We start from the raw sequence: 17,980 nt of genomic DNA, 5'->3' as shown, positions 1-17,980 counted from the left end.
CATCCCTACTTGCGATGGCATCAAAGCATAACAGTTGGCTGTCTATAAACGCTATGAGAGCCAAGATGAGACAGTGAGTGGCTGTCATATTTTCTGCATTGTTTCTCTGTGATTTCCTCTATAAAATATACCTTTCAACCAATAACTAATGTTCTTCGCTGCTACCTCAAGACACACCGTCTGACAGTCACAGGCCCAGTCCAGAGAACAGACAAACTACAGCAAGATTCTTCCAGTCACCACAGTCCATAAAATAAAATAAACATTAAACTTGACTTTACACAATTATGGTTTAAAATTGGATGCCTGTTTTTTTACAGTGCGCATCCTGTTATAGTTACAGACAGTGTTTGTTTAAAACAAATTAATTGAAAAAACAGCTCAGACAAGAGGAATTAATCTACTGTGTTGCAATAAAATCACAGTGGAAATGCCATTTACAAAATCACAACCATGTCTTCACTCAATGAGGCTTACTCCACATAGTGCTTTCTTATTCAGCTTTATGGCCTTTAAAATGTTACTGTTACAGTCATTGAAATCCAGGTTGAACACTGATAGAAACATCTACATGGCTACACACACACACACACACACACACACAGAAAGTACAGTTTCCCTTTACTCAGATGTCCACAATGTTTTTAAAAACACTGCTTGCATCATAACCAGTCAGTACAAATATTGCCTGTGGCACCCATAATTAGGAGTACCACTGCACACACACAAATTTGTGGCAAAAGTACAAATTTTTGTGTGTGTGTTTTTGTGACAAAAGTAAAAAACGCATTACTCCTCTTTAGTAATGCGAGTTACGCAATGTAGTAAATGCTTCTTGAAGTGATTAGATGGAACAAGCGTGATGTCCACACACTTATGTTTGTGGTCGGAAAGCCACAGTTAAAGCTCGAATGTCGTTGTAGAGTCAGCAGTAAGACCCGTGTATTCATGATCTAAACACAGATTGCACAGAAATAATTCTATTTGTGGTTTCTGGTTTAGTGAAATATGTTTGAAGGCCATCATGCATCACTCACCATCGAAAGCACAGTTCACAAGAATATATTCATTACACACCAGTACAGCTGTAATGGATTTTGATAATCACAACACGAGCACAATGTTTAAATAGCTTATAAAAATGTGATGCCATGTTAAAGATTCATTACATTTTATAGACCCAATAAAATTTGTGAAGGGTTTAGGGTGTTATGATTCTCCACACATACCAACGCTAATGCTTCATGTGGGGCCATACAGGCATAGAAAATATTAGCTTTGGGCAACACAGAAGTCATCTTCTTCATCATTCTTCTTCACATAACTGCACAAGACAGAGCCATGAAATAAAAGCAGAATGTTCTCTGGGACAGAAATGAATCCATGATGTTGACCTACTTGTGCTCCTATGTACTTCTTTGTGTTTTAGCTGTATAGTGCAGAACCTGTAATAATTATAGATGTATGTTTTAAAGCAAGCCTATAACTATTGAAAGAAGAAATCTTCCTCTCACAAATGAAATGTTGAATTCATAAGCAGTAAAACAAACCCTTCAATTCAACATTTGTTCAAGTTTTTCAGCCTTACCTGGTCTGATATGAGCAGTTTGCAGACTCTCTCTACATATTTTATAAAGAAGTTAACATAATGTAGCTCATCAGACATTTTTCTTGTGTCCTGGCTTTTTTCCATTCCACTCACTCTCACTCATGTTCCCCAGTGATGATGTCTATAAAGAAACTTGGGAAATCAAACACTATCCTGTAATTACCACATGTGGCCACAGGGGCCACTGTTCAGTGACAGTTTCACTTTAATGTAAGAAAAGTAGACATCATGCAACCCTCTCCTCTCCTCTTTTCAGGTGACAGTCACAGTTTGGTGTGTTTGGAGGACGGGCTGTGGTCTTTCCCGGAGGCCTACTGCAAAATAGAGTGTCCAGAGGTTCCAAACATACCCACTGCCAAGCTGCTAACAGCAGACTGCAGGGCCTCAGGGCATGATGTTGGTTCTGTCTGCCGTTACAAATGCAACCCAGGCTTCTATGTAATAGGAAGCCTCAAAAAGAAGACACCAAGGTAAGTGTTTTGGGATCTTTGTCAGCTCAGTGGACAGTGAATAGCACTACTGCTGCAAGGGTTTTGTGGGGCATTCACACTGGCATCACTAACATGAAATATTTATGTATTGAAAACAGTAGTTATATTACATTTCCTGTGGTTTCTGAGTTATTTGGAGACTTACACCTCAAATTATCAAGACATTCATTATTTCAGGCATATAACTTTTTTATGTTCAATAAGGACACAAAAAACTGCAACAGCAATTGACTATAACTATGTACTGTTGGTTGTGCAATTCCTTTAAAGACTAGTATGTCTGCGTAGACAAAAGACCAAAGTAAATGCAGTGTTTTATCATCCATGCCTCCCTGCGTAATGGAGGAAATTCCTTCTTTTCCTTTATTTTACAAGATTCCCATTACGCACTGCTTAATAAAATTAGGATCTTTGATTTAGATATCTTATGCAACAGTATAAAAATGCATCACATGTACACCCAAACCCTCTAGGGCAAAGCTTTAAATATCAATGGGTGCAGTTTAAAGAGGCATTTTTCAGTCCATCATCTGCAAAACTATATTCAGTTTTGTAACAAGCTCACATTAGGGTCCAATAAAATTTGTACCGCTGCTAACTGGGCCTCGTCATGACTTTGCCAATTGTATTCATTGGGCAACTGCTCATTACTGAACACAGTTCACATGTTGTTAATGAGATGAGGGTTTCCCGTTAGGAGGAGACACAGCCTCTGGGGTGAGTTTATACCCTGCTTTAGATGAAGTCAGCTATCTCTCTTCACACATTACAGTGTGTATTGGTAGCAATCACGTTATTGAGTTCATGTATAATATATGTAGTATTCTCTTCATTGTACTGTCATGCATTGTGATTAAAATGCAACATATCAAATATCTCACAAGCTGAGTTTTACTATCATAAAACCAGTAAAATATACATTTATGGTTTTGTATTATATTAAATTTCCATCCAATGAGGTGAAAAACTATTTTATGTAGAGATCCATTTGCAGCTGGGTATCTTTATGAGTCAAGCTTTCTCAAACAAATGTGTAAACATTTTAATAACCCCTGATGCTTTATTAGTCCAACATGTGAGAGTGAACAGCAGCAGCTATTAAAGGACTTTAAACAGGCTTTTTTACTCTTACGTTTGACACATGTACCCACGTAAATTTATGTTATAACACATACTGTTGCATTTACACACTACATGCCCCACACTGGAGATCTCTTTTACTGTAGAGTGGGCAGTCCTCTGCGCTCAGTATGTTTTTTGTTATCGAAACAGTAAAAGTAAAATGAGCTATAGAATGTGTCTATATGTGTGTTTGTGTGTGTGTGTATACATACAGTAGATACAGTAGATCCATTGCTTTACAACGCAGAGAGGACATGCAAAAGAAAAGAAAGGAGAAGACAAGGGGAAAAAAATCATATGTTCATGACAATCCACACAGAGACAAAACAAACCTCAAATGTACTTTAACTCCTAAAAAGGTGGTGCCACTTAGACATAGAAATAATGTTTTGTTTTCATATGTTCCTGCTGTCTCTAGGAAATACTTCAAGTTGGAGTGCCTGGAGGGGGGACAGTGGGAGGAAACTGGCTGTGAGCCGATATCCTGCCCAGCCCTACCTGATGTATTCCAGGGCATGTATACCTGCACCAATGGCCTGTACTACGACAGCATCTGTACCCTACGGTGCCCAAACACAAAAGAAAATGTAAGATTTCAGATGTCCTTTTATCCCCCCATGTCATATAGGGGAGATAAAAGATTTCTGTTGACTATCAACACAGTCATGTGACCATCAAGACTTAATTTAAGTCACTCAGCTCAGAATAATAGCCATTATGAAGAGTGTATGCACAGTAGCAGAGGTTGTAGCTGCAGTCATGCATCACTTACACACTGCCATGTATAGTACACGCTGCGGCGCTACTGTTGTGTTATTGCTCTTGACTTCAACAGGAATCATTTCTGGGATAATCCAGCAGTACTCATGCATGCGTGAAGAAAACTTCTACAGCAGCTGTCATTGTAAATGTATAAAAAATGTGCACTTCCACCATCTTTCCTAAGTCCCTAGTGTACAATGATTAGAATATCTGGATGCCATCTTTTTATTGAGGCTACATTTAGAATGTGTGTTTAAAAATATGAGACAAAGTATTTAAAGTGTTTATATGTAGGATGTCATTTAAATCCAGAAATTAAGTCATTAATTCATCCATTTATCAATTTCATGACTCACTCATTTATAAAAACTTGTCCGTGTCAGGAGCCTCATGTTTATCCATGTGACTGCTCAACAATAATAGACTACCAAATTATGGTTTCAGTTAAACCGAAATTGAACAAATTATTTCCTACACAGTTTCTCTTGAGTTGTGGGAAGACAGTCCAGCAAACGTGTTGACCGCACATAGTTTCCTCGATGACCACAATGAATTTCAGTATGTGTGTTTGTTTCTAGAGTGTGATTCGCTGCACTAAGGACGGTAAATGGACAGCACAGTTCAACATGTGTTCCAGGCTCCAGGGATCCTGTTCTGCTCCTCCCGATCTCAACTCCGTAGAGTACAGCTGCGATCAGGGGATGGATGTCGGTGAGAGTCGCTGTCTTTGAGGGATAAGAGCGTAATCCATCGAATAAACACTCATGATTATATTGTCTTTGGGGCAAATTCTGTCAAACAATTAGTCATCACTGAGCGCACAGTTCTCGTCAGACGAGAGTCACGGAGGTAGGGCATCTAATTGTCAACATTTATTTTTCCCCCTTTACTCATCCTTCACTGTATAATAGCTGTCTTTGACTTGGATTTTGAGTCATTGACTAGCAAACAGTATAGGAAATCTAGTCCAAATTCAAGTGTACAAAATATTATTTGAAATGTGTGACAAATCTGTGTCAAAATAAGGAGTAGGCGTCAAGTGTGGGAGGGTAAATTGGGGTAGAGATGCCACACATTGAGAGTTGGTCAATAACACCACCTTTTTTCTTTAAATAACAAATTTGGAGGATTGTGCAGGGGTACTTTTGTGCTCTCTGAGTGCTCTGTAATATATAAACAGAGAGAGAACAAACTCTACTGACCCAATATACAGAAAATACCAATTAGATTAGATTACACAGCTTTATCGATCCCCAAAGAAGAAACTCATTTGCCACCAAATCAACTCATACAGACAGCAAACAATATAGACATCGCATTCACAGTGCACAACAAATACATAACACCATAAAAAGCCATTTGAGACATGATTACCAGCTGAAGCAAACAATGTAGACGTTGCATTCACGGTATACAACAAATAAATAACACCGTAAAGCTACTGAGACATGATTGGCAGCTGAAAGGTGCTACGGATCTAAACCACATCTAAAAGTGTTCATTAATAAATCTGACCGCTGCTGGAACAAAAGACAAATTCTGCTTATTATTGTACTAAATGAGGTTTTGAAGCATTTTATGATTTAAGTGCCCGGTGTTAAATGAAATCACCAGTGCATGCTTGAGCAAATATTTGTTGAACATTAACTGTTTGGCATTGTAGAACTGAAAAATAATTCATGATATCACACACTGGCAAGCAGGCAGAAACTGTGTTTTTGAACTGATGTGTAGAGTTTGTCAATCTGTCATTGGATTATACTGATATTTTATGGTACTGTAGGAAAATTTGTTATTAAATACCAAGAGGAGACTCCAGGGAACCTTGAACTTACAGACATACTCACAAGAACACAGACAAACAGTAGTATCACTCTCACTGTATAGTGACGCTTGCCAAAAGTCCGAGCCACAGATGACAGACGACGGTGTGGTCTGAAAGTTCTGTGGTCTGTTTTCTCCCCAATGTTTGCGCATGAATAAATTCAACAGATGCAAATGAGGGCTAGAGGTAAGTGTTATTTGATTTTTTTTTTTTACTCCTTCCTTGCAGGTGCTGTTTGCTACCCAACGTGCATTGTGGCTTTGGACATGGATCTGCGTGACCCAGTGGTTCTGCCCAATGGCACTACAGCTGACTCCTTAAAGCACTGGATGCTGCCCACCAAAGTCCAGGTGAGAAGCCTGAGGAGGTTACTTCAGTTTGTTTTTCCTCCAGTTATTTGAGTTCATTTAAGGTCAGCTCAGTTCTTTCTGTACTGTACTATTACTTATCAATACTCAATTCAAAAACATCATATATTTTCTTTAACTTATGCATTATTAACATTGATGTACATGTAATGTTATTAAAAATATATAGTAAACTGTTTGATTAACTTTCATTTAATAAGCTGAATTAAAGCTTTAAAACTCCATATCTCCACTCCATATTTTAAAAAGGAGAAAGAGCAGCCACAGTTTTTTTCTTCATGACAGTATGGTACTAAGGAGGTTCTCCAAGAATTTGGGAGACTTTAGGGAGATGGGATAAAAAAAATGAATGATCAGAATTGAAGCTGCAGAGGCATGACCTTTAATCCTTGTATGGCTCAAGCTCTAAAAACACTGCCAGATCCTACATTTTCTATACCGCAGTCTCTTTCATCTGACATTACTCATGTGATGTCATTTTCTCAGACTTGACAAACATTATATATGACATGACATGTAAAATCCTTTAAATATCAACCTCTCAACCTTAAATCAACCTGTAGAAACTTGGAGGAGTTTCCTTTAAAATATGTCCATCCCATCATGTTCTAAATGCTGTTTCAGAGGATTTTTCCAAATATGTAATTTTTGAAGAAACATCAGGTTTTTGTCCATTTTTTCCTTTTGGCATGAGCATTATGCTGATATTGGATATCTAAAATTCAAAATATCTGCTGTTGGCAGCATAAATGCAGTTTTGATAACTGTTGCAGTCTTGCAAAATCTGTATTTGTTAGAGACCAGTTTTACTCACAAACTGGTATTAAATATATTAATATAGTTACACAAGATGCTTCTAATCAATCTTCAGTTGATTCAGTTCATTGAAATACAGAGCTCAGGGGAGGGGTGCTGTACAGATCAGCTTGCAGAACTGGCTGCACCTGTTTCTAAGTTGTTTCATGTTGCATGATGTGGTGAAAAATGAGATAAGTTGATTGGTTTAAATAAGCAAGTAAGCAAGGGATTGTGGTTTTGCTACCATTTGGAAAGTCTTGGCAGGTTTCACAAAACAGTTGTTGTTTTGTTCGCCTGCTGCCATGCGACCAATCCGGGGCGCTGTGAAAGCTGATCCGTTGACAAACAGCGCTGAGATTTTTTACACAAAAACACCCATCAGAATGAATAATGCATCCAAACATCTGGTGGTCTGAACAACAGCATGGAGTAAACTGAGCTACTGCTCCAGACTGACTCACCTTTATGGATAAGCCCAACGCTAAGATCAGTTCCAGTTCAAGTCAAAAACACCTAATTTGTGAAACAGCTGATATACAAACACAGTGGATTTACTAACAAACACAAAACACACTTATAAAACCTCACTTTGTGTTTCTCTGTGAGCCTAAGTGTGAAGTTCTGATTCTGAATACTAAAAACACTTCTCAAAGCTTTTGTGCTTTGTTAGGTTAAAGCTAGTAGTGTGTGGCAGGCATGATAGGACGACCTTTTCATATAGCTTTAATTGGAATGAACTACACAGTTATTAGTTGCTTAACAAGACTTCCCTACAGATTTATGCCCCCTTAACACATCTTGTGGTACATTAGAGATAAATCATCACCACATTCCAATTTAAAGGTGAATGATATAACAGTTTATGAGTCTTCAACAAATGTACTGTAAATCATCTGGTGGAACAGGATAATTCCAGTTATTTATTATTTTTCTGGACTTCAAGATCATTTTCTTCAGTCTGTTGAAGTGATCGACCACATTGTCTCTACAGACTACATAAAATCGCAGTGAAATCTTTTTTTTTTTTTTGTTAAAACATCTCCTTTCGAGTTTAAGTAATAATTTTAAAAATCAATGTGAAACCCAAACACTTTTTAAAATATTTTGCAGTACACTCGTGAACAAAAACACATAAATGACTTTGCTTTCAAATAAAAAATGGTTTCAAGCTGCTTCGAAAACTTGTCCAAAAGTCTCCCTGAGTGGCTGAAAATGACCAAAAATGACTCTCTCTCAATTTTTTTGAATTCGTCAGAATATGTGTAAATGTGTTTCATATCAGATTTTTGACGGGATCATTGGCAAGGCAGTATCTTTTAGAGTTTTCTAGAAAAACATTTTTAATTCCCAGCTGCACCAGATAATCACGCACCATCACACAACAGAATCCTCCCAATGTGTATTTGAGTGTGTGTTCGTTATCATTCAAGTGTTGTTACATTACTGGAAATCACAGGCAGATAGCAAGAGTAAAGGTTGCAGTTGACGTCAAGCCTTTTAGGAAATACACACATCTCTCACACACACAGTGTATACAAGTCACTATGAACAAACTTGTAGGAATGTCAGATCTTGGGTCTTGGTTAGAGCGCTGTTGTTTTTGTTTTAAAGGTGGGTCATGTTACCCAACATCATATCTCAGGAATCGCTTCTACGTGAACGCTGTCGCAAACACTGCTCCAGTTTCACCTTACTTTTGGGTGGTCAGAAAGCCAGCCAGCCAGCCAGTAAATACACCCTTGCCAAGGTCAAATAGTTGGATGGAGGTCTGCTAACTTACGCCATATCTCTGACACTGCCTTGTGATTTCGAGGCATTGTGTTATCTCAAATTCAGAATCAGGTCTCCTTCGCTGTGTCAGGCTGCTCAGGAAATCACAGGGGAGGATCCACTTTCTCTGTCCATATTTGTTAGTCAATCGGCTATCTGCTAACCACCTTGTAAATTCTTGGGGTCAAATAAATTACATGAGACCACAGCCTCACCCAAATTTCACCACAAATTTTTATGTTTTGCATCCACTTAAGTTGAATAAAACTCTCTTTTTCCCAAGTTTTCCATGCATAACAAACAAATAAGACACAAATGTACTGCATATGTCTATAAAAAATACATATCTGCATGGTCGGCAATTAGAATAAGTACAAGATGTAGCCTTGTTCTTTTTTATGTAACAGGTCATTTTAAGGGAGGGATCATTGGCAAAAAAACTTAACAGTATCTGAATCAGTCACCACTATAAGGAATATAATATACTGATTTGTCACTAAATTACTGAACTGTAAGCATGTGAGGTGCTCTAGTCGTATATTTTGATGTTGAATCCTTTATATTGTGGACATACTATGACCTTTACTCTTATGGCGCCTTCAAGTCAGTTTGTAAGAATCAGATTTCTATGAACTTAGCTGTGGATATTCATGGTTTTTAGAGAAGTAATGGTTTTTGGTGACCTCCCTGATCTTTCCTCTAGTACCAATATTTCCACCATATTTCTACAGAAGTAAAGGGCAGAATCCCATTAAATTTATGAGGCTCATTCATTCTCCCCAGAGGATGAACTCTAACCATTTTCAATGCTCCATTAGCTTTTCCACCATTAGGTTGAAGTGTCAAATTTGTCCACCTGTCTCATAATTCAACAGGCATATTGCCATGAAATTTGTTGAGCACATTCATGTTCCCAGATTAATTTCACTGAATTTCAAATAAACATGGAGCGGGTTTGGCTAGACAATCTCACCACAATGTCCATTAGTAGCTGTTCTGGAGCTTTTCACATGATCTTCCTCACCGGGTGAGGTTTGCCCAATTTCTCTTGGAATCTTGGAATTGTAGATATTTAAATATGAGCATTTTCTCATTCATGCTGGCTTTAAAGTTGAGACTGAAATGTCATTCTTGACTTTGGAAACAGCAGTTGGAAAATCGGTCTCATCACAAGGTCCATTAGTTATGACCTTAGGATCTTTCAGTGATTTGGTGACTCAAATTATGTACAATTTAGAAATGGCCTTTAAAATTGGTTAAGCTGTTAGTTCCTGTTTCATCAAATGTTATCATCACTTCTGTCAGTCAAGACATAAACACCCATGGAGCAGCAAAATGGATGGATTGGTGGTTTGATATTCCAATCTCAATTCACTACTACCACTGTTTCCTATAATCTAATCCTACTTTAGCGCATCAAGCCTACAAAAAACTCCTAAAGAAATGCGTTTGTGGCTGAGGGTAATATTGTTTTCCATGGCAAACACAATGGTTATCCATTTCTTGTGGCTGCATTGCTGAACTTTTGTCCTTATGTGCCTTGTTTTCCAGAGTATAGTCTGCACAGGGATGATGAAGTGGTACCCTGACCCTCAACACATCCATTGCATCCAGTCATGTGAGGTAAGAGTCAAGACAGCCAAGCAGGTCTTGCATCAAATAGAGTGGTACGTGCAGATACTTTTTTTCGTCCATCCTGCCCATTTATCCATGAAGCATATTGTGAAGGCCAACACAGCAGGCAAATACAGTTCCATCCAATCTCGCCCAGGTTTTTAAAGCTGTTAAATGAGTGAATGTCTATTTTAGTCTTAACTAATACTGTATCTGTCCAAGGACAACAAAAATATTTACTGCAGCTAAGAGCTCCTGAGTTAAGTTTTTCCCTTTCTATATGTCACAGGTCTGAGCAGAACAACATGAGTTCAATACATGAAAGAATCCAAAAAATAATGTGGTCATGGTTGCACCGCATGTCCTGTTTGGAACCATACACCTGGTGGCTTCCATGATACATACAGGTGTCCTTTGATGTCCATTCATGTTGGACATCATATCTATCACTCTAAGGCACTTTGTGAACATGGTGTTTGATACCTCTTGCTTAACCGACTCTTACATAACATGTCTAGTATGTGCATATGTGCTCTTTCAAAAGCCTCAAGGTCAGAAGGATCTCAGTGAGGCTTTCATCCTGTTATTATCAAATATATTTTATTAACATCGAAACAGGGAATACTTAATCCTTAAAACAATTACACCATTTCTGGGCATAACCACATTAAATTTACTGCTTTCGCCAGACTTTTCCAATAATATTAAACATGAAGCAAAACACGCCGTATCCCTGTTGTCATCACTACTCAAGATACCAGAGTTAGTGTGCAATGTGCTTCACATTTCATGATGACAAATCTCAGGCAAAAATTGATATTCTCACACTTCAAACTTTAAAAGAATCCTTTTCAAATCTGTCCAAAGAGCTTTTTTTTTTTCCAGGGATCCTGGCATTGCCAAATGTTGTTATGCCTGCCAAGGCTAATGGATTATCTGATAAAGGAAAATCAATTAATCACTGGATTATGTTAGATTTAGATTAATTATTCAGGCTGACACAAGGCCTTTAAATCTTTCTGCCTAGTTTAAAAACACTCTACTTAATGGGTGCAGGAACTCTCATACTGTTTTACAAAGGGAGTAGATTCATTTTTAGTGATGAGGTAAAAAAGTCAAACGTCTAGTAAATGTCCTTTATTGTATTTGCCAGTTAAAAAAAATGATTTTCACAGGAAACAACAATTCAATACTACTAAGTAATAGTTTATTAGTTTAGTACGATGTGTATACCTAAAAATTCTTTACTGAGACAGAACATACAGCATATAAAGCGGTAGCAAGTCTATTCAAGACAAATATTAAGCTTGTTTGTCGATTACAGATCTAAAATAAAAGTGATGGATCTTTCCTCCTTTTAGATTTAAAGACTTTGCTCAGCCACTGAGCTTACACACAAATAAAAGAAAAGAAAAGAAATAGAGGATAAAACCCAAAGTCATCATAGACTTAGAATGAAAAGTAAACCTGTCAGTTGCACTCTTACACTACAGTCTGAATTATGAAAGACAAGAAGACTAAATCTAGACCTAGATATAGACTAAAGCTGGGTTTATACCTCTAACAGCAGCAGACTGTTGTTGTACAACATCAGGCAGTATTGTGCTTTAATTATATTCCCCAAAGTATCTATGTTTACATTCTTTTATTTAATTTGTGATGTAGTAGCTGTAGGTTATACACATACTTACATAAAACTGGAGTTACATCCAAATAACTGTGATTTATCCTTGTTCCATTATTAAATGGGAAACCTCTGCTGTGAAATCGGCATGTTTATGTTCTTTCATTTTCTGTATAGAGAGCATTGGTTAGGGTTAGCAGAAGGTTTGTGGTGGAGGTGCTTTGCTCAACATGTGCTTGCGTAATGTTGCCATCACTTTCAACAATCTCTACCCGCATCAGAAACATGCTATTGCAGTCCTTACATGATATCTCCATAGCTGCCATATCCCCTGATTTGTTACATTTTTGAGTTGAACATTAGCTATGGCGTAGCCTAAGTCCTAGCTACAGCAGCTATGTGCGCATGCTCCACAGTTATGCTATCACCCCTTAACACAGAACTATAAATACACCTTTAGGATGATGATGTACTTCAGTTGGTTCAGATTTGGTATGAATATTCACAATGCACCACTGTCAGGTCAGGTCAGATCATTTCCCCAATACCAATACTTTGGTCAGTGGTGGAAAGCAACTAAGTACATTTGCTCAAATACTTTTAGTACAATTTTGAGGTACTTGTACTTTACCTGAGTATTTCAATTTGATGCTACTTTATACTTCCACTCCACTACATTTATTTGACAGCTTTAGTTACTTTTCAGATGAAGATTTGAAACAATGGATAATATAACAAGCTTTTAACACATTGTTAAAGATGAAACCAGTGGTTTCCTACCTTGGGGTCACATTTCAGATGTCTATGAGTTGTTAACAGCTCCACTAAATAGTGATTTTTCCCTTTTTCCCACTTCTCACATGGTTTCATTTAAATAAATGTTTGAATGATACAATATTTCAGCACAAATCAAAGATTAGAGAAAAATTCCAAAAACTGAAAACAGATTTGTTTATCAGAACTTGTAATCATTTCACGACCGCTCAGATTTATCTGGTGACCCTTTGGAAGGGCCCGACCCCTAGGTTGGGAACCACTGGACTAAACTAGCTAACTGTATATAAAGTAGTTGAAACTAGCTCCACCTCCAACAGCTACAACAGTAACATGCTGCTCTAACACTGATGCTTCACTATTAATAATCTAATGATGTCATATATAATAATATATCAGTCAGAGGGACCAAACCACTACTTTTACTGCAATACTTTAACTACATCAAGCTCATAATACTTATGTACTTTTACTTACAGCTAGTAGGATTTTTCATGCAGGACTTTTACTTGCAATAGAGTATTTTTACATTGCTGTATTGGTACTTTTACTTAAGTAAAGAATCTGAATACTTCTTCTGGGTTTCTTGCAAAGTATGTTGATATTAATAGTCCCTAGAGTATGAATTTTATTTTGAAAAAACAATCTTAACTCAAAGTCCACTCTCCATCACATTAATTAAGTATGGAACTAGTCACGTGATGACAGGTGGTTGTATATGTAGGAGACATAATTTCAAAGATACTCTTTGGAGAAGCGAGACATCTCCACGGCAACTGAGCAGACCTCATCCACTGATGAAGACCATGAGATTATGTCGAAAGCTCCAGAAAAAAATGGACCTTGAGTTATGATTATTTTGTGAAATTACTATTTCCAAGGTCAAGAATGAATTTCACGCTCATTTCACCATTAGGCCAACATTTCCATTTGTATGCAAGAAATATCAAAACTAATGGGCCATGAAATTTCCTCTGCACAGTCAAGCTCAAATCTGAGGGTAAAAATTCCTCAGATTTTGATGACCTCATGGTCTTCCCTCCAGTTAGGAGGATAAACTCCCCACCACTCTGATCACCACTACTGATAGGAATAGTTTGTTTCATTCAACTCTTTTTTTATTGTGGAATGTAATTAACATTGCAACCTCTAAGGGCCACTGTAGCAAGACTTTAGACTTTTGGGCTTATGTTCCGTTTCACTGTATTTTGTGTGCCCTGCTGTTTGTATCATAAATGAAAGTTTGTTTAATCTACAATTTAACGTCCATCTCTGCTCAGTAATATTTTAGCAGTGACAGTAAATCATCTAAAATCATAAAGCCAGATAGTTTTTATTTGGCATTCATACGTTGGGTTCAGAGAAGGCTGGAACTACCGATGGAACACATAAACTGTTGATGTCTCACGGTATTAAAATATTCTTCCTACCTGCCAGCTCTACATTTTCCCCTTCCACCTTCCCGTGAATGTTGCTAGGCAAAACAGTTGCTTATAACCCACTCCTCCATGACAACACTGTAAATTATACCAGACCACATGTGCTGCATATGCTCTATGCCAGATCTCATCCAGATGCCATAGCTCTCTCTCTCTTTCTCTTACTTACGCTCCCTCTCTTGTCTTTCTTTAAACCAATTTGACAATTGGTGTGAATGTCAGCTGAAGTATCCTACTGCATCAGCATGGCAGTCCCTGTACAACTGCCAGGCCGAGACTGTGTTTGGTAATGTTTTTATCTATCTTTCTCTTAGCAGAGAGTTACATCACAGACAGAATACCTGTTATGTCTTTCTAGAAGTGTCTTTTCTCAGCATGCTTAAAATGTTTGCTGGAACAATAAGGAAAAAGAATGTGATAATAGTGTAACTGCAGGCCAATTAAAATGTAATGACTCATGCATCAGTTAATGTGAGGCATTTGAGCAAAAAGGATGTAATCTATGTATTTAAACTGTTCTGATGGAGGCTGTGCTAATCCCCTTGATCACAAGATGAAGCAACAGAATAAGTAACAATGGGTTTGACATTAAGGATTAGGGATAGCTGTGTTTATATCACAATAGATCTGCATGAAGTGGAATATTCACAAACAGAACATATCTGATTTATCTGCCACACTCTATCCACTGACTTTAACGAGATGATTATTTGCTGTTTGCAAAGTGTCTATCAACTGTGATTACAATCGCACAACTGCAGACTATTGCTAAATATGTATATACACTACTCTGTTTCTTCAAATGTATTCTGAGACACATGCTGTAGCTGTATAATTGGAGACAAACATAACCAAAACAAATTAAACAAATGAGTCCCATTAGGCTGAAGGAAGCCAGAAGAGTATTGGTTGTTAGTTCAGAGGAGAGACTGCCCTAACTGTTGGATAGCGGGATAATAAATGATTTTTGGTAAATTTACAATGAATGGAATTATAGTAGTCTCTCCACAGCACAAATTATTTGGAAGAAGCTTTCTTAGCTTTCCAAATACAAAGCTTATTATCCAAGAGAAAGTCTAGAAATTCTGATCAACTTAGATAAAAATGTCTGATTGCACGCATACCATCTACTAATTATTCTCCTTAGCAATGGAAATTTGTACTCATCTGTAGCAAGTAAGTTTGTTAGTTAAGTCTGTGGGCCCTATTTTAATCACGCAACTGCAACAAGCACAAAGTGCCAGGTCTTGGGCGCACTGACTGCTTGGTTGTGTCCAAGTGCACCTGCTCTTTTGGTTCATGTATGTGCAGCAGCACAAAGTGTAAAAGGGTTGGATGAAGGTGAATATAGATGGGAGGGTGTGGTGATTAATAAATACTCTCTCAGCCAGTCCAAACAATTGAGCTAATCACAATGAAGCATGGCTACATTAGCTCATAAAAAATATGGTTGGTAAAGCACCTTTTTGATCCCATCAATCTGACATATTGTAATTGATGTCACAGCAGGATTGTACCGTGATGCATTTAAAGAATAAACATGAGCCACTTTCACTAAAAAACAAAGTTGGGAAGGAGGCAATGATGCACAGGACTGATGAACCTCAGTAATCCAATGTCTCCCACATAAAAACAGAATTCCCAGAAATAACCAAGTGTAGAGATGTGTGTGGTTATTTTGTGGCAGCCTGGTGTCATTTGTATGTGATTTAATGGAGGTAAACACAGTGAACAGTTGTGCGTAACAGCAGTGAGCTCTGGCACATTTGTAATCAGAAGCTGCAGATTCATCAACGTATCAGTCATGCTGCCTTCAGATTTCATATGGTATCAAGCAGCTGTGGACAACAGATACTGTAAGAATCAACCATCTTGAGACAGCTTTACCAGTAACCACAGTAAACGTTATTTTTTTATACCGCTTTAAATGCATGTACTGAATGTAGAGTGTTTAATAATAATAAAAAAAAGGTTCTTTACATTTTAGGTATTATTCCATGATTGCTGCACATTTGCTCCGGCCATACAGACATGTTTCTGAGACGTCTATAATGTCAAAGACCCGATTTCCACCACAATACCAACAACTTGCTCTGCTGAGCACAAGAGAAATATCCCTAAGGGGAGTAGACAATACAGACAATAAAGTATATTTTATCTTATCTTTGCATGGTGTAATTTGAATGAACCTCCCACCCTAGAATGCCTCTCCTCCCACCAGTGCACCATGTGCACTGTACCAAATTACAACACAGACAAGCAAAGCTAATTTCAAGCTCAGGAAAATACAGTGCATAGCCCTGCTTACATTGGTTGTTGTGCCACCATAAAAATAGGGCCCCATGTTCCTTAGTATTACTGTTGTTTCCTGACACCACAAATTGACTTATTTTTAAGTTATTTTTCCTCCACCCATCCATCCATCCATCTATATGCAACTTATCCAGGTCCAGTTTGCAGTGGTAACAGACTAAATAGAGCAAGCCAAATTTGTGTTGCCCGAGCCACATCTTCCAGGTGTTCTGGGGGAATCCAGCTGTGTTCATAGGCTCTTCTGCAAATATGATCTCTCCAGCATGTTCTGGGTCTTCCCTGGGGTCTCCCTTGAGTCTTCCAGTTGGAAGTGCCTGAAATATCTCCACAGGGAGTTACTCAGGAGGCAACTGTTGGGACAGTGTACCAGATCATCTCTGACTTTCTCCTGGAAAGGTGTATGGAGCTCATTTACAGCTGTTTTAGGACTAGTCCAAGTCCAGAACCATCAACCCACGTTCCTGCTCTCTGCAGGACATGCTATCCTTTCTCCAAGAGCATTTTGAGAACGGCCAGACTGTTCTCACCCTGGGGGTGTTTTCTGCAGCAAACGTTGCTGGCCACGAGGGCTCTGACTGCTCTAGAGCCAGTGATTTCAAATTTCCATACAGTTATGAAACAGCACAGGTTTAGGCAGTTTAGGGATCACCCAAACTGCAAACGCCTGTCACCTGCACCTCGTCATGTATCCAGCACAATGCCTGCTTCTTCTTTTACCTTGCTGCATAGACAGGGGAGTTATAGGCTGCCGTCTGTAACCTTGGTTACAAATAAAGCTGCATTTATTGTAGCCTTAATATAAGTCTCTCACTGGATCGTCGGTGGAAAAGCAGAGAGCTCCTACCTAACACAAGGACATATAGTCAGTTGAAAAGTTACAAATGACACTTCAGCGTAAAAGGGGTTTTACAGCTGACCTGGTGACATATCATTTTATTTGGAAGCACAGGCTCAGTCCCCCAGCAGCAAAAGTTTGCAGTCAGCTGGCAGTGAGTGACATTTTGAAATGCAGGCACTGAACTTCAATCATGTGTTTATGTGCACTTAAGTCATCTGTTTATTCACAGATTTTGGCAATAACAATGATTTCTAAAACGTATGTAAGCAAGAAACCTGAATATAAAAAAATCTTAAAGAGGCAGTGTCACATTACTGAAGAGGTTTCACCACCTAACGTGCCTCAAATTAGTCTATAACCCAGTACAAATAAATTAAGTGTACCGTATAACAGACCAACTGCATGTAAACAGTTATTTTTAGAGTAATCCATACTTCTGTCCTGTTGCAGTACATGTACACATGTTAACCACAGCATATTCTTGTTTCTGTTTTTATTCTTGTTTTATTCTGAGCATGTAAATTTAGCCAATGATTCACCAAGTCCTATGCCTCATATCCTATAATATCTAGCACACTATGTTGGACTATGTTTCACAACCCCCCCAAACTACATCCACCGTCAAAACACACA

The 17,980-nt window shown here is 38.1% G+C and overlaps 1 protein-coding gene across 1 annotated transcript in view; it reads left to right on the top strand.

Moving 5' to 3' along the window:
* The window catches only part of pappa2 (pappalysin 2), a 76,360-nt gene that overhangs the window by 51,895 nt on the left and 6,485 nt on the right, over window positions 1-17,980 (top strand). The window contains exons 21-25 of the mRNA XM_044367468.1: window positions 1,866-2,079; window positions 3,641-3,809; window positions 4,563-4,695; window positions 6,038-6,159; window positions 10,297-10,368. Of these exons, the coding sequence (XP_044223403.1) occupies window positions 1,866-2,079; window positions 3,641-3,809; window positions 4,563-4,695; window positions 6,038-6,159; window positions 10,297-10,368 (710 nt within the window). The remainder of the gene's footprint in view (window positions 1-1,865; window positions 2,080-3,640; window positions 3,810-4,562; window positions 4,696-6,037; window positions 6,160-10,296; window positions 10,369-17,980) is intronic.

This window comes from Thunnus albacares, chromosome 12 (genome assembly GCF_914725855.1).
Source record: "Thunnus albacares chromosome 12, fThuAlb1.1, whole genome shotgun sequence".
Taxonomy (NCBI): Eukaryota; Metazoa; Chordata; class Actinopteri; order Scombriformes; family Scombridae; genus Thunnus; species Thunnus albacares.
The sequence above is the reverse complement of the archived record's forward strand: the minus strand, read 5'-3'. Positions and strand labels throughout refer to the sequence as shown.